Source organism: Dreissena polymorpha, chromosome 12, assembly GCF_020536995.1.
Source record: "Dreissena polymorpha isolate Duluth1 chromosome 12, UMN_Dpol_1.0, whole genome shotgun sequence".
Lineage (NCBI taxonomy): Eukaryota > Metazoa > Mollusca > Bivalvia > Myida > Dreissenidae > Dreissena > Dreissena polymorpha.
The window spans coordinates 76796422-76823316 of record NC_068366.1 but is presented as its reverse complement, the minus strand read 5'-3'; the positions used below and the strand labels follow the sequence as shown (position 1 = coordinate 76823316).

The following is a 26895-nucleotide window of genomic DNA, read 5'->3' as shown; positions in this document are numbered from 1 at the left end:
CATCGTTAGGCCTCCACCGATACAAATGTTGGTCACGTGAAAAATCACGCTGTATTCGTGCATCATAAAACGTAGTTTGAACCGATTTAAAAATGACCGAAAAGTGACTTCGCGTTTAAAACTACTAAAATAATATTGTACGGGAATTAATGATGTTGTAAGTATTTATCTAAATGTGATAGTAATTAAAGTTTATTGATTGAGTAGTAAATAAATGAATATTTCCTGTTTATGAATTGAATGTATATTATATCAACGTCTGTATGGTTACATTATTGGAAGCATTCGTATGATGTTAGCGATTAGGCAAAATTTATTGCATTGTATGGGTTAAGCATTGATTGAAGTATTATCAGTTTCGTTGTTTGGTAATGAAATGAGGGGTCGAAGTAATGTGATGTAAAAGAACAAATTCAGCCGAAATGATATATATATATAGGATCTGGTACGAGTTGTCGTATCATACCATATTTTATTAAACGAGTTCAGGAACCAAAGGCTCGCTTACTTACGCATTTTCTGGACGAGTTAAATAAAATATGGTAAGATATGACAACGAGTGTCAGATCTTTTTTATCACATGCTTTTAAATGAGCAAATTTAATAAATATTTACGCAAACATAATGATAAATCCCGAATGTTGTTTACATTTCTTGACGTCATTTGACGTTGCAACGTCATTTCAGCAAAAAAACAAACTGCTATTGGTCAATACACGAAAACTAAGCCAATGAGAACGCTTAAAATGTTGTATTACACATGTGTAATATAAAAAATATGTTATGGTTGTATTACATGGGAAACAGGGTATAGCATGTGATAAATATAAATATATATATTTAAATTACACCTTTATTATAAAGTCATTCACTTTTTATGAAACGAGCGTGTTTCATAATAAGTGCTCAGTAATTGTCAGCATTTATAGATTTTGTTTAATAACCAACTTAACATTTTAAGTAACAAAATCATTTTACTGATGATAAAAATGTCATTAAATAGAATCAGGTCAAGTGAGGTGACGTAACATGGTTGCTACTAAATTATCCCCAAAATCAGAGGAAATCGGCTCTCAAACATAACTATATAAGATAAAGAGCTCGAAACTTGATAATTATTTAAAATAAGCTAAAAGTTTAAATTTACAATCGTCCTATTTCATTTTGATAACATCATAATGATGTGATATATTGAATCATATATTTGCGCATACATTTGGTTGATGGTGAGGTATGTATTCCACTGCTTTCAGGTTTTATTAACAAATATATGTTATTTGTAAGATTATTTTCATACATTCTATTACTACGCCTCTTCATGTTAACTACATTTTGTACTTTTAATAAAGAAGAAACATTCTATGAAAAAGAGTTTTGAACCGATGTTGACCACGCATACAAGAACAAATCTCAAAGGAATGAATCCTCACTATATTGTGTCAAATCTCAAAGTATTGAATCCTCACTATTTTGTTTCAAATCTTAAAGGAATGAATCCTCAACATATTGTTTCAAACCTAAAAGTATTGAATCCTCACTATTTTGTTTCAAATCTTAAAGGAATGAATCCTCAACATATTGTTTCAAACCTCAAAGTATTGAATCCTCACTATTTTGTTTCAAATCTCAAAGGAATGAATCCTCACACTATTGTTTCAAATCTCAAAGTATTGAATGCTCGAGTCGCAGTTGCTTTAATATTAACGCCTGACAACGAAGTTATTTCTGTTTATCCTTCCTTTGAACGTAAACAAGTTTCACTTTAGATTGTGGCATTTGTTTCCGTGTACTCTTACAATACGTGTGTATAAAATAAAAAACATTTCAATAGGTTCTCAGCAGGAAACTTAACTTGTCATTCTTTGATGCTTTTAGAGTTAGTATAACAATTTATCGTTTTTCAATCGAATGTAATCGATTGTTCGAGACCACTGTTTATAAAATATACCGAGTTCTTGTGTCAAGTGTTATATCAATACTTAATACATCATACGTTTCAAAATTGTGTCTTTTCAAAAGACTTCCCAAGGAAGTAACCACACACATGTACTTATTTTACATGTTTATGAATTGACTTAACTGGCACAAACGTAAGTTTTAACGAGCTTTTCGTGAAAACAAAAACGCATGCATAGAATATGGTTGAATTTTTTATACAAAAAAAAGAACATGACTGTGTATGTCAAGCCAAAAGAAACCCATAGGAAATATCTCTGTAGGAATTCAAGAAAATGTTATGAGCTCAACAATAGCTTGAGCAGCTTTATGTTGTAAAAAACGACGATTGCATAACATGCATACACTTGAGGCTCCTCCAGGTGTTTTCAAAGCATTTGCATGAAAACACAATCGATATGTAATAATCAGATATTATCTAGTTAAGAATAAATTGTATGCCAAATTTTAAAAAATCAAGGTTTAATTTCCATGTAAGTAAAATTATAAAAGTCGTATATAGGTTGAAAATTATTCATATATATATGATGAAAATTATTCATATATATTTTACCAAAATGCCGAGTTCCATTGTTCATTTAATTTGAATCATGCGACCTCGGATCGTTTGACACGTTCTAGCCCTTGAATATCCAAACATCGAAAAAGCGAACAAGATAGGAAATCGCGAAATTAATTTCGCAACATCGGAATCTTACATCGCATTACTCACTCGAATCCAGAAATGATTGTACGAGTGGCATGTCCTTTTTATTTCAAGTGGGGGTTCAATAAACGGTAACTTCAGCCGTTCTTTTAATCACTCAATCAGTACATGAAGAGATCAATCAACTAATTTATATATTTTCAAACACATTAAGTATATGTACAAAGCTCTTGAATCTTAAGATAATCTTTAAGGGCTTGCATTAGCCGTCTAGCGATTTCGTTAAACTGCAATTTCAACGCATAAACTCATAAGATACTTTTTTCAAAACTTCAGATTAATACAAAGATCTTGAGCAATATGGTTTGTTGTAGAAAAAATCAATTTTGAATAATTCAGTTATGAACAGCCATGCGCGACCGTTTATGTTTGTACAATATTATTTTAATAAAAAAGACCACGAACACAATCTTTTTATCAAGCATTTGGGAAAATGTATGGTGTTTCCATGCTTATATTAAACAGGAATAGGATTCACTATCCGGTGTGTAATAGGTAACAACGCCATACATACCACAGTATACATTGTATTGTAGCTACAATATATTTTAATAATCCAGTTTTGATATTAAATTTGGTTGAATTTACACAATGTTCAAAGTATTCGGACATGTTCTGACCACCGGAAATATTTAAGTTAATTCTTATGGTTCTGAAAATGCCTTTGTTTGTTGTTTTTTTTTCAACATATTTAAGTATTTAGTCAGATTGTCATAGAAAGGATCATCGGTCGTGTTATGTTAATGTTGAGACCACAGAATCGTGACTTTGGTTCGGTTATTCAAAGTTAACGCAGACACGTTACTCGTTAGTAGTAAGTAGTAGAGTCGATCCCTTGTGTGGTTGTATTTTACACAAAAACTTTTATTGATTGTCAAACATCTTAATGGTTATTGACATGTTTATTGTAGGTGATTGCAACCATCATATACTGCTATGGCACAACATGAATCGTATTCTTGTTTGAAAAAGGCAAATTTGATTCAGTCCATATGTCTGTCCTTGGTTACATATAGTGTTACCTGTATAAGGCGTGCTTTAGAAGCTATTCATCTCATCGATATTTGGTTTTCATATTTGAAACATCGTTGTACGATGGTTTAGTGCGAACTTGTGATAGAAACAGTTGTGCAGCATGCAGGTGGATGCTGACTATTTGGGGTGTGTTAAGTGCGTTTTACTTGTTTATGTATTATTTAAGAAACGGCGAGCACTTGTTTTACAATTTATGAACATGTTTTTAAGGCAAATAACAATAATGACCTTTTTTCTGCGAGTTTAATATTATGAGTGTGATAATCCTGCTGATTGTGTTTTTTCAAAACAATATTGCAATTAAATTGTTCGCTGTCACAGATATATTGTTAGGTCTCCACAGATAGACCGGTTCGCCACGAGAAAACAACGCGGTACGATTGGATCAGAAAACATTATTTGAACCGATAACAAAAATGATTGAAACGTAAATTTCTGCTAAAAACACTGGAATCGTACAAATTGTGGTATTTATAATATTGTCAATATTCGTCTTCATTTGAAAAATGTGAATGTATATTGATTGAGTAGGAATATAAATACATAGTTCCTATAAAGTATGTGCATTTCATTGTCATATAAAAGTTTGATTCTTTTAAACTATTGGAAGCAATCGCATTATATAAGCAGTCAGGCGAAATGTCATTGTGTATTGTTCATATTGATTTAATTGTTATCATGTTTATTTTTAGACAAAGAGGGTACAGATAATCTAATACTGGAGAACAAGAAAGGCCAGAATAAAACATATCCTACATCGTACACCAGTACAAAAATGCTTTATTTAAAAATCATTCGATTTCATTGACAAAACGTTCGTGTTTTGCTGCTAAATAACTGGAAACAGAGCATTATTATTTTAAATAATCATCTTGTTTATCCTGTTACAAAATTATTGTATTGAATTTAAAATATGTTATCATCTCAATTAGAATCACGTTAAGTAATGAACACTTCTTTGTTGCTTTTTAGATCTTAATGTATAATGTATAACTTTGCTGAAACCATTTGGGCAAACGAATAGTTTTTAGTTGCTATAATGAATAGATTTTGCGCACAAATATGATTCAATATACTGGTAGTGTTATAGAAAGAAGCTGCGAAATATACGCGTCAAAATAAATTATACGTTGTATTACAATTCATTTTAATAATGCATTGTAGATGTCTTTAAATTGAATATATTATATGTAAAATAATATGCGACTGTCACTGACAATTCATCAGTGTAATTGTTTAACATACGGATTTAAATAATGATATTTAAATATACTAGTTCTTAACCTGTCTTAATGTTAACGTTGAGACCATAGAAAAATTACTTTGATATGGTTATTTAAAGTAAACACAGACATGTGCATTCTAAGTCGTATTTCTACCCCTTCTTATGGTTTTATTTGTTCAAAACAAACCTGTATTGATATTTAAAATTAAAATTTAATGTCTGTATATTCGTATAATTGTTTGCGATCAAAGTATACTCCTATAGTGAAATAAGAATTATATTCTTGTTTGCAAAAGCGCCTTTGAATGCAGTTCATATATGTGCCCCTTGTAGCATATGCATGTACAGGGTTAAGATCACAACCTGTTGATCTTATCTATATTTTGCTTTAATATTTAAAGCATCGCTGTATGGATGTTTAAGTGCATATTTGTACTAGAATTCTTTTTAGAATTTACTTAGTGATAATATGTGATGTCTACTTAATGCTTCTTTATTGCGGATTTTTAGGTGTTAAATGTTGCTATTTAAACAACATGACATCCATTAAAATTGATAAAAATGTTTGAACATTATTATATTTTAAACGGCCAGCGATTTCATTAAAATGTATGCGTATTATTTTGTAAAGTATGTAAGGTAGTTAAGTCCGTTTGTCATAGCTGAATGTAAGGAATGTGATAATCCTGTAGTGTGTTTGACCGACGCAGTGTAAGATAAAAATTTTCACAGTCACAAATACACTCTTCGTTTTCAAGTGATTTAACGGTCGGCCTCAAGCAAACCACGCGGTACGGTTGGATCGTATAACGTATTTGAACAGATTTAAAATAATGATAAGATAAAAAAAAAATGTGTTTACATTACTTAAGGAGTTTATCAAATTACGAAAATAATAACTGAAGTAAGTACTCGTGTGTATTTAAAATTATCAATATATACTCATTGACTGGGAGATTAATATTTTTTGCTGTTAAACTTTAAGATGAACTCGTATGATGTAAGCAATCAGACGAAATATTACTTAATTGTATGTCGTTAACATCAATTGAAGTGTTAGTAGTTTTTTTGTTTGGTTCTAAAATCTGATGCGAAATGAGATGTTCAGAGGAGATACTGTTAAAGAAAAAGTAAGTTCAACATAAAGCATATGAAACATTATATTAAATACATATATAAATAAATACTTTATTTTAAAATCGTGTATTATTATTTAGGAAACATACATTTTACTGCTAGTAATAGAGTTATTAACAAAAATATGAATGTCAACAGAATAATATAAATTTTGAAATAATCATCTTTATATTTCTCTGTTTCCAACTAGTTGTACATATTGATGAAATATATTATTATCTCCATCACAATCATGTTAAGTAATGAGAAGTTTCTTGCTTGCCATTTAATTAACTCTCAAATAAGATGAAAAAGGCACTCACACATATGTATATAAGTTAGGTTTGCATAAAGTCTTACGAGGTGTTGATAATAGTATTATATAAACGATATTATACCCTAAATATATACAATACTACAACTTTTTTAACTACTTAAAATAAAAAGTTAATAATCAATAAACAACTCATGTTTACCACACATAAAATAACAAATCTAAAAGAACTGAATGCTCACTGTATTGTTTCAAATATCAAAGGATTGAATGCTCACTATATTGTTTCAAATCTCAATGTATTGAATGCTCACAATATTGTTTCAAATCTCCAACTATATTGTGTTAAATCTCAAAGTATTGAATGCTCACTATTTTGTTTTAAATCTCAAAGTATTGAATGCTCACTATTTTGTTTTAAATCTCAAAGTATTGAATGCTCACTATTTTGTTTTAAATCTCAAAGTATTGAATGCTCACTATTTTGTTTTAAATCTCAAAGTATTGAATGCTCACTATTTTGTTTTAAATCTCAAAGTATTGAATATTCACTATTTTGTTTTAAATCTCAAAGTATTGAATGCTCACTATTTTGTTTTAAATCTCAAAGTATTGAATGCTCACTATTTTGTTTTAAATCTCAAAGTATTGAATGCTCACTATTTTGTTTTAAATCTCAAAGTATTGAATGCTCACTATTTTGTTTTAAATCTCAAAGTATTGAATGCTCACTATTTTGTTTTAAATCTCAAAGTATTGAATGCTCACTATTTTGTTTTAAATCTCAAAGTATTGAATGCTCACTATTTTGTTTTAAATCTCAAAGTATTGAATGCTCACTATTTTGTTTTAAATCTCAAAGTATTGAATGCTCACTATTTTGTTTTAAATCTCAAAGTATTGAATGCTCACTATTTTGTTTTAAATCTCAAAGTATTGAATGCTCACTATTTTGTTTTAAATCTCAAAGTATTGAATGCTAACTATTTTGTTTTAAATCTCAAAGTATTGAATGCTCACTGTATTGTTTCAAGTCGCAGCTGCTTAAATTGTAATGCCTGACAACTAAGTCATTTCCGTATTTCATTCTTCTGAAAATGAATTAAAGTCCCTTTAGATTGGGACATTTGTTCCGGTTTCAAATGAAAATAATTGTTATAGGATCTCAGCAGGAACACTAAATAGTTATTATAAATGCAACCAACAAACTGAATAAATACATGTAATACGTATCAAACTCATTAAGTACATGCATGCACGTCTATCTTTGTAGTAAAACGAGATTACGTTGTGTTCAATATTTGCATTAGGGGACAGTTCTTAGATAAATGGTGATTTAAATGCTCTAATCAGCCATAAAGACCTTTGTTGACGTGGAGAAGGAATTTTAATGCTGGACTGGCACGATCACACAATATCGTGTTCAGTTATGAAACTCAATATTGTACATTTTGGACATCTGGATAACAAGCAAGCTAACATGCGAAGAATGAGCAAAATATTTACAAGAGGTTTCGAGATTATGCTGCGAGATAACGAAATCAATGTCGCGATCTAACACATTTATTTCATGCACTCGAATCGTTCTTTAACGGTCTATTTCCTTGTATATCCAAAGATTGAATATGAGAAGACGCTGGGAAAATGCGAAATCCTTTCGCGAGCTCGCATCGTATTACGGGGCCATATCCGGACATGATCGTCCGGGAAGTGCTTGTCTTTTAAGCGAGATGTGGGATCTTTCAATTAATATGTAATTTACAACCTATTTTCAAACACTTGTAATTTGGACAACGTTCTGAATAATTATATAAAGTTCAAGTTCTTGCAAAAGCAATCTAGAGCAGCAAATGTCGGAAAATCGCAATAAAACGCACACTCTCCCGCGCTACCATTTCACATCTTCCGATTATTAAATTTCTACTAGTAATTTATGCTATATGGTTTGGTGAGAAAAACATGCAATTCAGTTTGATGAGAAAAACAGCAATCCAGTTGTGTATACCCATCCTATATTATTCGACTTCGACTGTTCATACGTTTATCATTATTGTGATAATAATGAGGACCACCTTCGAAATCTTTTGTACTGTCATTTATATTATGATACACTGTTATATAACATGATACGTAAGTTCGTAGTACGATCGCCGCAAGTCTTTCGCTCAAAGGATTTAGACCTATGCTCGTATTTAAGAAAGCATTATAATAGTTTCAAAAAGTAATACACATTTATCCATTTTATTTTATTTTCTCTTTAAAGCCGAATGAAAATTTGGATATAACAAGGTTAATTATAATCAAGCTTTTCCCCAGGGTATTTAATCACAATGTGAATGAATACATTTAAAAATCTTCCAGGACTGACAACTTTAATTATAATTTCACAGCACTGTACTTTCAATTTAAGAGGCAACAGCTTACACAATCATCAGTAAAATCAATGAATATTTTAGCCAGGAAAATATCTTTTGAAATGAGGTTAGTTTGTGTGATTTGTATATCTCCGAAGTATTATTGATATTGATCTAACTATATCGGACATGCGACAATAAGAAATTTATTAGAATGTTTTACTCCACACAACCACTCAAAAAGAAACGTATGAAAAGGTATCACTGCACACAAACACTCAAAACGAAACGTATTAAAATGTATCACTTTACACAAACACTCAAAAACAAACGTATTAAAGGGTATCACTTCACACAAACACTCAAAAAGAAACGTATTAAACTGTATCACTTAACACAGACACTCAAAAAGAAATGTATTATAATGTATCACTTCACACAAACACTCAAAAAGAAACGTAGGTATCACTTCACACAAACACTCAAAAAGAAACGTATTAAAAGGTATCACTTCACACAAACACTCAAAAAGAAACGTATTAAAATGTATCACTTCACACAAACACTCAAAAAGAAATTTATTAAAATGTATCACTTCACAAAACACTCCAAAAGAAACGTACTAAAAGGTATCACTTCACACAAACACTCAAAAAGAAACGTATTAAAATGTATCACTTCACACAAACACTCAAAAGAAATTTATTAAAATGTATCACTTCACACAAACACTCAAAAAGAAACGTATTAAAATGTATCACTTCACACAAACACTCAAAAAGAAACGCATTAAAAGGATCACTTCACACCACTACTCAAACATCAACTGAGGATCTATTCTCCTATTTAGGTGTGTGTTGGATTATTTGCGCCCCAAAACAGTTTTAAACGATATATTACATATAATTATCTACAAGTAGTCATTTAAGTGCCAACATGTCAAATTGAGCATGCGACATCACCACGGTGGTAACAAAGTGGTGTTATAAATCACCGATAAGGATCCACTTGTTGTAATCTGCGGACATGGATGCCTAATGTGTTTATTTGAGCGATACGGATCGATAAGGATCCACATGGTGTCGACTGCGATAAGGGGCAACATCTGATGGTTTGACATTTAAATATGAACTTACGATTTTTGGACACTTGCATGTAACCCCCCCCCCCCCTACCCCCTTTCCCTTTACACTGTACTTTTAGGCATTGGTCTTGGATGAGCAATACTGATAAATATGATCGCATAATTTAATTCTTTAAATATTGGGGGCAGCTGGAGGTTGAAGTGGCACATGCTACATGTTCCCCCTCTCTCCTTAACCCATTTATGCATAGTGGACTCTCCTATCCTTCTAAATTGGATCAATTTACTTCCAAAATTAGAGATGTCTATTATATCTTTTTATATATTTAGAATAATTCTTACAGAAATTCCTTTAAGCAAACAGTGCAGACCCTCATCATGCGGCGTCTCATCTAGGTCTTCACTGTTTGCCAAGGCCTTTGTTCTAGACGCTAGGCATGAATGGGTTAAATTCATGCATGTATCATTTAAAAATGTATTTGCAATTTCGCGATCTTGCAAGGAGAGTAAGCTGCAAGCAGGAATTATTATCGCGATTATAAATCGTGTATTCAATATTTCGTTTGAGCATACATCGAGATTGTGAGACCGCGAGATATGGTTTGAAATGTCGCTTTCCGGTTGCAAAACCCTCAATAATTCATGTTGGTACACAATCATGGCAATTTATGTAAAATAAATTGTTTGTTGCGTAGAAAATACTATATCAACGACTTAATATTTGTTGTTTTTTTGAACGACATATCATTGTTCAACGGGAATTTTTCGTGTAATTACTTGCGGTGCAGACAGTTTTGAGAATAACTTTAACATTAATCTTATTAATATGTCTTTATTATCAACTAGAAATGGCGCGGCAGAGGCCGACGCGTATCCCCACGCCGAATGTTTGACCTAGGTGTGCCCCAGGGTTGGTAATGGGGCCATGCATAGCTGAGATTGACCGTATTGTCATAAGAGAAGTTCATCATCAATTAGAAGTGAATTGGTGTAGAAATGAAGAAGTTATAGTAAAAGGCAATTTTGGGTGGGTGTGACATATGTGGGCAGGGCGCCCCAGGGTTGGTAATTGTGCCATAGTTGAGATTGACCGTATTGTCATAAGAGAGGTTCAGTATCAATTTGAAGTGAATCGGTGTAGAAATGAAGAAATTATAGTAAAAGGCAATTTTGGGCGGGTGTGGTCTATGTGGGCGGGGCCCCAGGGTTGGTAATGGGGCCATGCATAGTTGAGATTGACCGTATTGTCATAAGAGAGGTTCAGTATCAATTTGAAGTGAATCGGTGTAGAAATGAAGAAATTATAGTAAAAGGCAATTTTGGGTGGGTGTGGTCTATGTGGACGGGGCGCCCCAGGGTTGGTAATGGGGCCATGCATAGTTGAGATTGACTGTATTGTCATAAGAGAAGTTCAATATCAATTTGAAGTGAATCGGTGTAGAAATGAAGAAATTATAGTAAAGGCAATTTTGGGTGGGTGTGGTCTATGTGGGCGGGGCCCCAGGGTTGGTTATGGGGCCATGCATAGTTGAGATTGACCCTAATGTCATAAGAGAAGTTCAGTATCAATTTGAAGTGAATCCGTGTAGAAATGAAAAAGTTATAGTAAAGGCAATTTTTTGGTGGGTGTGGCCTATGTGGGCGGGCGCCCCAGGGTTGGGATTGGGGCCATGCATAGTTGAGATTGACCCTAATGTCATAACAAAAGTTCAGTATCAATTTGAAGTGAATCCGTGTAGAAATGAAAAAATTATAGTAAATGGAAATTTTTGGTGGGTGTGGCCTATGTGGGCGGGGCGCCCCAGGGTTGGGAATGGGGCCATGCATGGTTGAGATTGACCGTATTGTCATAAGAGAGGTCCAGTATCAATTTGAAGTGAATCGGTGTAGAAATAAAGAAGTAAATGTAAAATAACCTAAAAAAATGAGTGATAATTTCTGACGCGGCCCCACCCCAACCGCTATAACTTTTGACCCAGGGGTCAGATCAAAATTCCAAATAGTGCAGGGTCGCACATATCCTCATAGCTACCATGTGTGTAAGTTTCAAGGTTCTAGTGCTTTTAGTGTAGGAGGAGATAGTGGCCAGGACGGACGGACGGACGGACGGACAGACGGACAGACGGACGGACGGACGGACGGACGGACGGACGGCGGAGATAACCACAATATCCCCACCTTTTTTTCAAAAAGCGTGGGGATAACAACAATGTAACACTCCACGCACGATTGTGTGTCTTTATCATATCTTAGAGTCCCAGCTTACGGAACACGATTATATGAAGTTTAATCCATTTATGCCAAGTGTACTCTCCCATCCTTCTCAATTGGATCAATTTATTTCCAAAATATGGGATGTGAAGTAAATTTTTGTCTATATTTAGAATATTTCTTACAGAAATTCTTTTAAGCAAACAGCGCAGACCCTCCGCCGCATCATGCGGCGTCTCATCTGTGTCTACGCTCTTTTTCAAGGCATTTTTTTAGACACTAGGCATACATGGGTTAATCGGGCACCATGTTACTTATTTCACTAAAACTTTATCATTGATAAACCATGCATTAATTTTTTAAATGCTCGAAACAGTTTGATGCGATTGGAAAATAATGCATTCCTTTAGGCGTGAATAGTACATAGCGATTCGTGTTTTTGAATGTTCAACCCAAATAAAGAAAAAGTTGAGAACACGAAAACAGAAGACATTATTACGATTCGAACTCGTAAAATAAATGTCGTGCAGCATAATTTTGCAACGTAATTTCGCAAAAATAATTTCGCTCACTCAAATCGTGTCCCCAAATTATCTAGATGTCGAATTTCGAGAGACCCATACGAAACACAATAAAACAGCGATACAAAGTGCTTGATCTCGTTTCAAATATATGCCATGGTGGAAAAAAACAGAGCACACATTCTAGTAGGGCACAACATAAATACGGATAATTGCAAACATATATAAAAGTTTGAAACATACAAACTATTTTCAACAACATAAACATGTTGTGTTTTTTTTCCAATAGAAATATGTTTAAAGAATGTCTTTAAGATATATAAGTAAATGAACAATATAAAATACCTTTTATTTTCAAATATCAACTTAATATTTAACGTTAGAACAACAGTTTATCAAATTCACTCTATACGTGAATGAATTAGCAATTATTTACTTTTTTGATAACATAGTTAAGGTACAAGACGAATGAGATATTACGTCTCATGACCTTCATTCGAATTTATTTCCTGCTACCATTGGTTGAATTCCGCTGTGGACATGTGAAGGCAAAAGCGCTAATCCAAGTGACAATGAATTCTCTTTTCTTGGGCCACTCTTCTACGATCTACTACTTTAAAATTTATTACGTTTAATCATTACAAAAATATCACATGCAAAACTAAAAAATTGGATAGTCTGATGTATAAAGATTTCCTACCTGTCGACTCCAGGATAATCAGTAACCGCAGTCGAGGTCTTACATATTCGTCTTTCTAACAAAGTGTTAACATGATTATCAGTAACTTAAGTCGAGGTCTAACAGTTTATTCTTTCCAACAAAGCGTTCATATGATAATCAGTAACCTCAGTCGAGTGCAAACAGTTTCTTCTTTCTATCAAAGCCTTCACAGAATAATCAGTCACCTCAGTCGATGTCTAACAGTTTCTTCTTTATAACAAAGCGTTCAAAGGATAATCAGTAACCTCAGTCGATGTCAAACAGTTTCTTCTTTCTAACAAAGCGTTCACATGATAATCAGTAACCTCAGTCGAGGTCTAACAGTTTCTTCTTTCTAACAAAGCGTTCACAGGATAATCAGTAACCTCAGTCGATGTCTAACAGTTTCTTCAATCGTACAACGCGTTCACTGGATTATCAGTTACCTCTGTCAAGGTCTAACAACTTCTTCTTTCTATTAAAACGTTCACATCCACGTGCAATTTTGCGCTCCATGTCTGTCTGTCGGATGGTTGTGACCTTATGAACGACAGCTTTGTCTTATGAAATTATAAGTATTTTATTTTCTACATATGTACATTATACGTAATCCAAACGGTTTGTGAAAACATTAATACTAAAACAGTATTTGTAACATTTTCAAATATGTAGCTTCAGTCATGGTGCTTAATTTATGTCGGTTCATAATAATTGGCTATATGTTTTGTTCTATCAACCGACCTAGAGACAGTTTTTAAATGAACGCATGCAGGACATGCATATACTAATTACATCTTTTATCTTTGTAGCGTATTGTCTATATCGAGTAATACACAGTATAGTGCAAATGGATGGAATGCAATACAATTAACAGAAACTCGAGAAATGACAGAAACATAACATGCACTAACACAGTAGGGTATGGTCTGCAAATTTGGGAAGAACAAAAGGTGGTCAATGTAAATCAAAGTTGTGGAAAAACAAGAAGCCGTCACGAAAAATGTCATAATGCCGGTTTTGGTCTGTCCATATGAATTAAAATAAGATAAAATATGTGGCTACCACGAATTCATGCGAGAACATGTTTGAATATCATTAAAAATAAGTGTGATATGAAACATCTTTAAGACCGAAGAGGAGTTATTGACATTTGATTTTCGGATAGCGCACAGATGTTCAAATATAAAAACTCAGAATTCTAGATTAGGACACCTGAAGAAAACCTGATACGATTTCCTTACGGTGGAAGACACGCGTTTCGTCCAAAAAAGAAGAAAACACTCGAAACTGATATTCGATTGAAGTTGGTTCGAGTAAAGTCTCATCGAAAACATTCTTTCTCTCACAAAAAGTCGCAAATACCAAAATATCGCATATGGTTTCAAATATTAGATATTTCGGTGGCGATCTTTATTAAATTCAATTTCAATTTGGAAATAACAGATATGTGTAGATAAGTAGATACTATTACACGATTGAAATAATTGCCACGCTCGGAATGCATTTGCTGTATATAAAAAAACGTGGTGATATATTGCAAATCGCATTTTACTTTTAAGAATATGTGCAGAGGAATGCATATTTAATACTTTATACTCAACAGCTAATACAGAACTAGGTCGATTATTTGTGTTATGTAGAATTTTAGCAGTATATGTACGGACTTACATCTAAATTGTTACGGTATTTTGCGTCAATACAATTTAAATTTGTCTCAACATGTCTTTTGTTGTCATTATTTGTGCAGATATTTGAATAAAGAATTTAATATAACTGCTTTGCAAATTATTTTCAGAGATATATCATTTTAAGGAACTGTATGGTGTTTTTCTCTGCTTACAGGATTGCGAGAAAGCAGCAACAGCAGGGGTCCGCATCATGTCAAATGTCATCAGATACATAATTCTGTTTGGAATCGTCGTTTTCCTTGGGACGTGTATCTACTTGCTGGAGAACAACTTTACCTTACAGAATGTTACAAGATTTATTAATCAAACTTCATATGGTAAGGATGTTTCCAGCTTTTATTCGCATGACGTTCGTGAGCAAATTCGTCTCGTGACGAAAGGCTTCGATGTGTCCACCCAAGGCTACAGACAGAATGTCAATATTAGAGCGAGCTACCAGACGACGCCTCACTATGAAAATAACCCGATTTTTCATGTTAACGGATATAACATTACAGACGAGACACTATACCTTTATGGTTACATGGGCAAAAACAATTCAACGAGTTCAGTGAGGTTAAGCGGGCTTTCAAATTTGTTAAATATGATAAAACCATATATAAAACAAGACAATAAATTAAAAAATATATACTTACCACACAAACATTATTTTCATCATTCCAGAATAGTTACTGATGTAAACTGCAACGCTATATTCCATGGAGATATAGGTGAAATAAAACGTACAGAGAACATTACAAAAATAAGAAAGTTCCTTCATCCCCAAAACTACTCAGAAATGACAAAGAACTGCTCACATTTTAAACGTCTGCGTGGATATATTGATCATCATTTAACTGAAGTTGAACGTGACTTTCCTATAGCGTTCAGTCTTTTAATGTTCACAGACATTGAACAATCGGAGAGACTCCTACGTGCTATTTACAGACCACAGAACTATTATTGTATACATGTTGACTCCAAAACAGATCAAACCATATACGACGGCATGTCTTCGATTGCAAGTTGCTTTGATAATGTGTTTATGACATCAAAGCGATTTAACGTTCAGTGGGGTACAATGACCGTTCTCGAGCCAGAGTTGCTCTGCATGGAAGAGCTTTGGAACAAAAGTGCAGCGTGGAAATACTTTATTAATCTGACTGGACAAGAGTTTCCGCTGAGAACAAACTACGAACTTGTACGCATTTTACAGGCATACAATGGATCAAACGATATTGAGGGAACTTTCAAAAGGTAAACTAAAATCAACGTATATTTAGTTTTCAAAGAACTATGTTGTAAAGTTTCGTTTCACATGATATCCCCGTACACAGTTATACACCCCACCCTAACACCGCAACACATCTCTAACGTTGTAACAATTTACATACACAGAAGGGACAGTTACATGAACATTTATTTACAAACATGAAAAAATAGTTGTATTTGGGCACGATCCGACCAGGACTCATAAATACCCTAACACTGTGTAAGAGACTAATACATAGTGCCAGTTACGCGGTCTTGGTAGTTTTCAGACTCTATTTACGGGGTCAATATAAAAACGGGGTCTGTATACAACCCCGCATTTTAGACACCTTTAATTACTTTGTAGGGGGTAGGGGAGGTAATGCTATCAAATTGCACATAAGGTCTTATATCGAAAATCACAATCAGGTCGTAAATTGATATAAATATATATATATATATATATGCATATATACATTTCGTTATGTTTTCTGTCTCAGCTTAAAATGAAGCTCAAGGATCTATATCGGGATTAAATTAAATCTTGGATCACCCACCACCTTGTAACCTTAATACTTTACGTGTTTTAACCATAAAAATACAAACTAGATACGGTCTGTGAACTGTTCAATACGGCACGTTTAATAACAATTTTGATTTGTAAAAGTTGTCATGTCAAGCTGATCTTCTGTTTTGCCAAAAGTTCTTCAAATGAAACTTGCATAACGGACAGCACAGCCTCACGATCAATATATGTACATGCAAAGAGTATTGTCCCGTTTATATATTGTTTATTTTTAATAAAATAAATAACAGCTGTGCCTTTTTCCTAATGCCAGACGTCGCAGCAAAACAAATCATTATTCATAATATGTCTGATAATTTATGGTCGTTCGCACGAAGGTCACTTACAGCAATGTTTGCACGAAATGTGCTCATATAAACACTACAAAATCAACACAAACCTCAAATTTAAACACAATGTAACAAGAATAGTGTAAGTTTTCAGTTACGAAACGACGCACTTCTGAAATAAGTATTGCAATAGGAGGGTCGTTCGATGAATAGAATCATATATTACTGTTGACAGCTGACACTTTAAACCGTCCAGTTTTATAACTGCAAAGTAATGTGGCAAACACGTCCTTAAAATAGTTTAGTATGTATTACAACATACAATTTGAGATATGAACATCAATCTTTCTCGCTCAATTTACCTTTGATTTAACATTGCGTCTTCCATTATACTCATTGTAATAAGAACGTTACCAACGTGTATCCGTTTTTCCTTTCTTTTTAGCTTATATATTTATTTAGTATTTATTTAAAACAATTCAAATTGTAGTCATACATCGGCATAACGCAGCAACAATGTGATTAAGTTTTGTTAATTCATGTGATTCCCAACTTCTTACTACCAAAATCCATGCATACAATATTGTTTGTTTTTACAATAATTAATGAAATTAATAATAAAAAAGTAGGGAAGTCAACGAATATCCGAATATCCGAATATTCGGTCCCGGACCGAATATTCGGATACTATTTTCCGAATCGGAAGAAAAAAATCGAGTAATTTCAAAGACTTTGTATTCGTGAAATTTACTTCAAACATTGTAAAAAAGTTGTTCCTCGTGTCATAATGTTTAGTCCGGATAATTCGTCGCTATGGTGATGACAGTATACCGGTCATAAATCCCGCTAATTGCCTAACAAAGACAGTCACTTTGTGTCAAAATTATGATAGGTTCAAATCGCATCGGCAATCAAAACACCGACCTGCACTTGATCCAATGACTCGAATTACATTTAAAATTATCAAAGATTAAATGAGTAAAGGAAAAGCCAACTTTGTGTAAAAAACAAATAAGACCGAATGGCAATTAAAACACCGACCCGTTTTGATCTAATAACTCGAATTACATTTAACATGATCAAAGATTAAATGAGTAAAGGAAGTGCCGACTTGGTGTGAAAAACAAAAACGATCGTATGGTTATAATCACGTTGTCCAATCAAAAAAGCTTTTAGAAAATAATTTACTCAACCTCCAATGAGTATTTGCGTATCGTATGGTCAAAACTTTAATTAATTACTCAATATTCAATCAGGTATTATACTTAAAGAAACGTTTTTGGTATTTCGCCCTCATTTAATTGAAAATATTGTCATTGCTACACGCATAAAGTAAATCTCTGTCCAATCAAAATGCTACCTACACCTTCCGCTGCTTGGAAGTATTTCACGAGATCATCCGATAAGAAGTCGGCAACGTGTAACTTGTGTGTAGTTAATCTTACGTACATTGTTTCTCGTTCTATTGTTGATGTACAATATTAAAAGTTTAAAAACAGTTTTCGTCATTCAATTTTAACAATTAGCGACGGCAATGTTGTGTCAATATTTAGTCACTTCCGGGGAACTTCCGGTAAAAACGAAAGTAGAATTCATCGAGTAATGGTACGGTAAACAAAGTTAATTTTTTTCTAACAGATGTTGACCGAATATCCGAATATTCGTTCGGAAGGATGACCGAATATCCGAATACCAATATCGGTATTCGTTGCCATCCCTATAAAAAAGTTTTCGAGTCCAAGTCCACCTTAAGCAGCATTTTGTATAATTACAAGGAGGAGCATCGTTAAAACTCATGTTATACATTCCGTAGGTACTTAATCAGTTCCGTGCATCAAATTAGACGTTTTTTAAATACTGTCATAATGACTTTTTAAAAGAACAAGAGATGTGTTTGTCAGAAACACAATGTCATCTTCTGCGCCGCTTTGATTTATTAAAAAAATATCATTTGGCAGGTGCAGATAATTATCTCCCTTTAAAACCTATTACTTCCCTTGGATTTGTTTTTTTACCTTTGACCTTGAAGGATGACATTAACCTTGACTTTTCACCACTCAAAATGTGCAGCTCCATGAGATACACATGCATGCCAAATATCAAGTTGCATTCTTCAATATTGTTATAGCAAAAGTATAACCAAGGTTAAAGTTTGTGACAGACACAGTGAATGACAGACAGACAGACAGGCCAAAAACAATATAACCCTGATCTTCGATCCAGGGGCATAAAAACGTATCTGACCAGATAACGATACATATGAAAAAAGTGAACAAATAAGGCTAGGGTGAAGCGCGTGGTCTTCTGTAGATCATCTCCGAGCCCTATGCAGAGTCTCAATAAGGCTCACGTTTTCCGGTCATACATGATCACCAATTGGCTTGTTGAAACTGCATACATGAAGAATGTCTTGCTCCAGCTTTTCCACGTGGAATATTTTGCGAATTTCTTGATTAAGTATATCGTGTCGTTTGCGAAGCCAGCAGATGATGTATTTGTCTTGTGTTGGTTAATTTCGAACACGTACTTGACAAATGGTGTTGGTTTCTTCTAAACAGACTCGGTCTTTCTCTTAGTCATCCACCGCATTATGTTTTATATCTTCTGTAAAAAGTTGCAAGATTGAAGTACAATATTTAGCACTTGGTGTTAGTTATAACTGTAATAAGTCGATTAAGTATCCTCTGTTATGAAGATTGTGAGGTTAAGCCTATAATTCTGCTGATTTCATTTTGCAGCGTGATTCGTGTCTTCCATCTCTGATATGTACAGTAGACGCCGTCTAGTGTGTGTTTGTCTGCCGTTCTCTGTTTGCGTATTGCAAGTACGTTCTACTCCTCCCCTTCTTTTACTGCGTCTGTTGGCGCCAATCTGTGTAGGACCTTATTTTTGGTTCCTGGTATTAATTTTCTTGAACCAAGTTTTTTGTCATGGCTTTCTTTCTCGAATCACTGTGCTCGATATGTGTGGTTTGAATGTGGACTTTGGTACATGCGACAATGTTCCTCTTTCAATATATCCAGGAAGAGACTTTATTTCTCAGCTTTTTGTGAGTTCCCTGATCCGCAACATTGCTTCACACGACCAGTTTAAGAGACAACGAGTATCTGTTATGGTACCGATTGTGGCTGAGAGATCGACATTGCAACTACCTGGCGATATGCGCAATTTTTGTTGCATATACACTTTTAAGGCAAGTTAATGTTTACTGGCAAACTAATATTTAAGAAATGCTTTTTAAGCTATATTTAAAACATAAAACAAGACATCTCCAACTTGTTATGTCCCCTACAGGCCAATTTTTACCATACTAGTTTGAAAATTGTTTAATAAGGGACTATTTGGTGCTAGATGATTCTTATAAATAATTGATATGCAGTTTCAGATTTTTTGGTTGGGTAGTTTCTCTCGAATGCCTTTATATATTCCATTCCAACTAATAATATATATTTCCTATATTTAAATGGTATCATCGGCCAAGATTTGGAACTCAAGTTAAAGTTTCTTACTTTTAAGGGCACTTCTTATTTAGAACTGTGCATTTATACAAAATATTGGCAAGGTTAAGATTTTCAGTTAGATAAGGAAGTCTTAAAGGATGTCTTTCAAAAAATAATAAAGTATGCCCAATATTGAAATGACTCCAATCTCCATACGCAAAGAGAGAAAACTATTGTCTAAATTTCTCACAAGCATTTGTCCTTTAAAACTAAGCGCGTATTATTCTGCATTGGAAACATATGCGTCGTGGAATCTTCAAATTGAGAATTTATGATCTTTTTAGTTGCAAACACGCATAATAAGATTGATTCACATACATATCACAATCATATCACAATCAACTCAATTGTTTAAGCTGTCCAAATTTTACACTCAAACAATTATTGCACAGTAAATTGATATGGCTGTAAATATAGACACGTTTCAAAACTTACTCAGACGGACTATAATCTACAGTTTTAGTGTGTGCATACATTGTTTCTTTTTCTTTCTTCCTTAAGGCTGATTTTACTGTTATATATTATAGACACACTTACAATTATGATTCGTTTTATTCTAAGACTCCATAGTATGTTCATTAGTATGTTCAACTGTTGCGACGCTGGGATATTTACATTGTATTTAAACTCACATTTGGTTTTCATATCAGGCGCATTGAGTATCATTATAAAAAATAGTGTTAATTAAAATAATAAACCGTTTCCGCTTAAAATCAATGTTTTTAATCACTATATATTTTTTTTAATATCTCGGTTTGTGGGCTTCACAAAACATGTTATATTTATTTGAAATTGAATAGTAGATATAGTATTTAAAACAATGATCTCTTCACAGAATTCGATATATCTGCATTATTTATTTCACACATCACAATCAAGTGTATCGAACACTATGAAGAAAAGAATCAAATAAAGATATAGATTTACGTTATGATTAAAATATGTTCAAACGTACATCAATATGGGTTTAATTTATCAGACATTCTAACTGATTTTAGAGCCAACAGGAATCGATGGCAGAAGGCCGGTGCACCACCTCACAACATCACGGCGTTTAAGGGGTCTGTGCATGTTGTGGTCAATAGAGGCTTTGTGGATTTTGCACTGCACGATCAGCGAGCCCATGACCTCTTAAACTGGACGCGACAGACGCAGGTGCCCGATGAAACGTTCTTTTCTACGCTCAATCATAACCCTCATCTTGGTGTACCGGGTTCTTATTTAGGTAGGTGCGCAAGCGTTTATCAACTCGGTTCATCATCAGTAAACAACACCTTGCAAAAATGGAATGGCACTATATTTCGGTAAGGATAAGACAAACATGTATAAATTAAGACAGATTCGTTAATGCCTTTCGTGTATCACTATAGCCTTTTCCGGGACATCAACTGAAACAAAGCAACGGTGCATCAGTGGACCTGTGCAGAGTGTATACAATCAAAAGATTCGATTTCTTCATTTGTGTTTTATGAAAAATTCTTGTCATACCGTTTTGGTGGTATTTGCTGATCTAATGTTATTCATATTATCCCTTATTGTAATTGCATCGGTCCTAATTGTATCGTGACTTTAACATGAAAACCAACTAAAGAAGTGCTGCACAGTTTATGATTTAAAAACTTTAGAAGTTTTTATTGATTTGCTGTTAATTAACGACCATTTTAACAATCATTATCATGATTTCTGTATTTAATTGAAAAGTATGTCATGTTTACTCCATCATTCCTGGTGACCGGCCCTTGGTGTTTTAGAGTTTTCTATCGATGTTAATTATAGTGGCTGCAATCTGTACTATTATAACTGATGTGACTCGGAAATTGACGATGATACGAGGGAATTGATGTTTAGGCTGCGGATTGTGTATACTGCAGTTGAGTCAGTAAGACGGCCGTATGTTCGCTAATGGTTCTTGAAAACGTATTTAGAAAATACGGTTGGTGCAAAAGTCTCGGTTGCAACTAGACAGAACTATAATCATCTTAAACAGAAAATATAACCTTGACAATTTGAAGTGTTATATATTGTTAGTTTATTGCATTCAAATCTATTTTAAAACCCAACACATTGGCTATTTAGCAGAAAACGTAGCCGTAAAGTGAAAAAAGGTAACGTACACGAACAAAAACCAACGTTTTAATCGCAAATCAGTCTATATATCTGATTAATTTAGCCATATGTGTATATCTTAATGTATTTGTCAGATAATATAACATGCATCTGTATTTTCCCTAAAAAACTAAAAAGAAGCAAATTCAGAATATCTTTAATCAATTACCAAGCAAGGAAGAATTCAAAGATAGCGCTCTTTTCAAAACGGCTCGGTCACAATTGGACCATATCGTAATCTGACTTGAGGAGATTTTTATACCAACGTCCATACATGGTCATCAACTGCGTCAGACCATCCGCCTAGTGCTAGTTTATATTTGCGTACATGTTTGAGAACCAATAATGCTCAATCTTAAAGTTGTGTTTTTAGAAGATGACGTAGCTGCACTTGATTATAGACCCTTTTCACAATAAGCCAAAGTCGATAAGAGCGCGAAGGCACGTGACTAGCAGAAATCCAGAACGAGGCGAAACGTGATGCCGTTTATAATACCACGCAATGCCGCATCTAATTTCAACCCATCACGCTTTTGACTTTACGATATTGTCAACACAAGATGACATCGTCAGTAAATATATACTTCCCATTTTAAGTGTCAATACATTTTCTTGATTAAAGTACTTGTTTTTATTCACATGTTTGCACAAATTTTGACACTGTTAGTTGAGCCTTTTTATCGCGGTGTTTAATCAAAGATCTATCAATAATCTTGTTTATTGGTATATCTGTTGTTTAATTGTCCCTGTGTTCAGCACAAACCCATTATCTCGTTATGATCAGATACTGTGCCGACATATATTAAATAACAGCAAGGTGTCATAAACCACACGTTGCGGATGTCTGGTCATTTCCACATAATTTATGATACCCCCGTGTCTTCTCGTGGTAGTGGTATTGCATAGTCATTTCTTAGAGTTGTTTAAAGCCAAATACTCAACTGTTGCTTTAATTAGATATGTAAGATTTTGTAAAAATTGAATGTTATTTTTGCCAAACAGATTGTCAGAAACTAAATATTGTATAGATATTAGCAGTTTAATCATTATAATGAAGTGATTAATACCAATACATTTTTTATATTTTAACAAATTAATGCTAAACATTTAACGTATTCAACGGTTACCGGTAAAATTAAACTCCGTCATTACGTAGTCCTTTGAAGAGTGTACGGTAGTGTACGAAACGATTCCCGGACATTCGTTCCCACGGTCAAACGTTCCTGCGTTAATTTTGACAATAAGGACATTCGTTCCTCAGTTTTTTTTCATCCCGGACAATCGTTTCCACATTTTTTCCCAATCCGGACATTCGTTCCAACGTTACTTTGACAGCCCGGACATTAGTTCATGTATAAAATTGACAGCCCTGACAATGGTTCATTCATTATTGTAAGCAATTACATTCGTTCCTTATTTACATTTACTAGAATAAGTGAAACAAAACTGAAAGGAATAAAACAATTAGAACCGCATAAGAAGTTGATATGTTGTTCTTTATTAAACTTATAATTATGATGGTTTGCCTAAGAAAGGCATCGAAGAGGCTTTTTGTGAATAACCATCGTAGTGTAGAGTAAGACACGAAGATTTATTCTTCATTTTAGTCTCATTTACATACAATACAACAATACAAACATTCTATTATATTTATATACAATAGACAATTGTATGTAAACTTTCTAAATTAGAAATATCAGAGACTTTTGCATTTATAATCATGTTAACCCATATATATATATATATATATATATATATATATATATATATATATATATATATATACCAATACATAGTGCCAGTTACGCGGTCTCTGTAGTTTTCAGACTGTACTTACGAGGTCAATATAAAAAACGGGGTCTATATACAACCCCGCAATCTAGGCTCCTTTAATTACTATGAGGGGGGTGTAGGGGAGGTAATGCAATCAAATCTCACAATAAGGTCTTAAATCGAAAACCACAATCAGGTCTGAAATTGAAATTGTATATACCTCGCAAATAAGTTCGCTATATATTTCCTTGTATAAGACGTTAAATAAATGACGTATTTATATACAATAATAATAGTAGGTACCCCTATATACCTTATTTCGTGTTTATATCGGATAAAAAAGGGTATGGAGATACATGTATTTAAAGTGGGAACCCCATAACCTATTTCTAAATCAGAGACCCCGTAACTGGCCATATGTGTGAATATATATATATATATATATATATATATATATATATATACATGTATATATACAATCACCAGAGTTCCAATTATGTACAAATCAGTTCTATATTACATGATAAGCCTGTTGCTAATCATTTTTTTAAACATCGTTAAAATAATTGATTTAAAATATTGAGTTCAAATACGAGCACTATTGTGCAATAAAGAAATTGTTTAGAAAATCGAGTATCACACACATGTGTTTCTTTGAGTACGAATGACCCACAGACTGACCGCGATTGTTCGTTAGAAGTTATATGTTGGAAGTGAATTTTAAGGAATGGGCCATTATTCAACATACATATTGTTTTCACAGTTTGCTTAATAAAGTTATATAATCGACAAACTGTTTTAATCGGCTTAGAGCTAACAAGTTGCGTTAAATGCATTGTCGACAAAATGTCAGTCAGTTAATTAATAAGTCAACTAATCAATTAAAATCATATTGGCTGTCTTATTCTGATTCGGCTTACTGTAAACAAGATGGTTAATTGAATAGGATAATCAAAGAAGATAAGCTTTGCTCGGAATATTGATTTTTGTTTAGTTTTACATTTACTTATAGGAACCAATGTCCGGACTGTCAAATAACAAAAACTACAACAACAACCTTTATTAGCATATAAGCACAATACAATGCTTTTTTGCCACAAAACAGAAAGTTGCGCAATAATATAGGAACGAATGTCCGGGCTGTCAAAATAATATTGTCCTGTTTGTTAAATACAATATTTGAGCGAATGTACGCCATGTCAAAATTAGCGTAGGAACGATTGTCCGTGTGAACGAATGTCCGGATACCGTACGGAACAACATAATTAAAACAAGCATTTTCGTTTAACCACAACGGGGTTAAACATTTTGATATAAAATGCTATACATTTTCACTCATAATCTCTTATAAAGAAATTTCATTATACATGTTTAGACAGTTCAATTTCCACAACGTCCGTTTGTTTCACTTGTATATAATAATTCTTCAAAATTGTCATTCACTCTTAAATACATTTTATTTAATGTAAAGGAAAATTAACATACAATTTAAATAGTGTCATGTACTTCGCGTTTATAGTGCTTTGTCTTATGGTTGATTCAACACCGATTACACGTTCGACAGTTCATGAAAAATAGCCCACACCAACACACCCATACCTTTGAGAATTATCATATAATACCATATAATACTATTTATTTTATTTTGCGGCTTTTATATATCTTTGTTTTGAGCAATTATCGATGTTAGGTCTTCAGACCACCTTTACTCTGATGTGTTAATGGGTTATTCGTATTTGTATAAAGATGATTATTTTTTAATATTCACTAATTGTACTTGATAGTATGTCGTTGAATTATTAATATGGTTGTTATAATTTTTATTTAAGAAGTATTTATCAATTTATTGACTTAACACATACTGTAATAATGATATAACCGTCCCGAATGTAAAACATTTCAGTCAACTGCTCTGTAATGATCGATATTCTCAACCATTCGCATAACATAGGAAAAAAAGTTGTCACGTTCCGCCTCGTTCTGAGATTCGACTCGCCACGTGGTATCTAATAATAGCAACAGTGTTCGTATTGTGAAACTGGTCTATTGCCGCTTAAAAGACTAATGTCCAATATTTGCCTCAAATGTGTTCATATCATTATGTTTAAAATGTAAAGGACATATGATTTATCAGTGAAGTTTGTGTTCAAAATATGATTACACTGCAGGGGTACCCGAGACGGACGATGCAATAAAGCCATTCATGGCGCGATTCAAGGATTGGGGCGAAAGAGAGTGTCACGGCAAACGCGTTCGTCTAATCTGCGTCATAGGCACAGGCGATCTGCCAGATCTGGCTAGGAGCAAGAAGCTCTTCGTGAACAAATTCCACCAGAACTTCCATCATTATGGTTACGATTGTCTTGAGGAGCTCATCGCAAACCGCACCCGAGATATTTACCTCGGCGATCTCGCGTTTGATTCCAGATATTACGGGACTTTGGGCTTTGTCAAGAACAAAATATAATGCAACATGGAAAGCATATTAGTTTGCGTTTAGTTGTATGCGTAAATTTGTAATAATAATCATGTAAATGTGCAATAAAATAATTGTTTATATA

General features: G+C 33.5%; 1 protein-coding gene across 4 annotated transcripts; it reads left to right on the top strand.

Annotated features, from left to right (window-relative positions):
* On the top strand, positions 1 to 26895 carry LOC127853455 (beta-1,3-galactosyl-O-glycosyl-glycoprotein beta-1,6-N-acetylglucosaminyltransferase-like). 4 transcript variants are annotated; one of them, XM_052387999.1, is made up of 4 exons: positions 1 to 157; positions 15025 to 16106; positions 21454 to 21680; positions 26503 to 26895. In XM_052387999.1, the coding sequence occupies exons 2-4, from the start codon at positions 15061 to 15063 to the stop codon at positions 26799 to 26801; spliced, it is 1572 nt and encodes a 523-aa protein (XP_052243959.1). In that variant the 5' UTR covers positions 1 to 157; positions 15025 to 15060; the 3' UTR covers positions 26802 to 26895. The 4 variants fall into 4 exon arrangements, with proteins under 4 accessions (XP_052243959.1, XP_052243961.1, XP_052243960.1 ...); XM_052388001.1 differs by lacking the exon at positions 1 to 157 and adding an exon at positions 4007 to 4164; XM_052388000.1 differs by lacking the exon at positions 1 to 157 and adding an exon at positions 5685 to 5826.

What these genes read in the sequence shown, in the direction of transcription:
- LOC127853455 (XM_052387998.1), top strand. Translation starts at nt 6,011, where the DNA reads ATGCGAAATGAGATGTTCAGAGGAGATACTGTTAAAGAAAAA. An exon ending in ATTGAGGGAACTTTCAAAAG is followed by an intron (nt 16,107 to 21,453) that starts GTAAACTAAAAT and finishes AACTGATTTTAG; the next exon opens with AGCCAACAGGAATCGATGGC. An exon ending in TGTACCGGGTTCTTATTTAG is followed by an intron (nt 21,681 to 26,502) that starts GTAGGTGCGCAA and finishes ATTACACTGCAG; the next exon opens with GGGTACCCGAGACGGACGAT.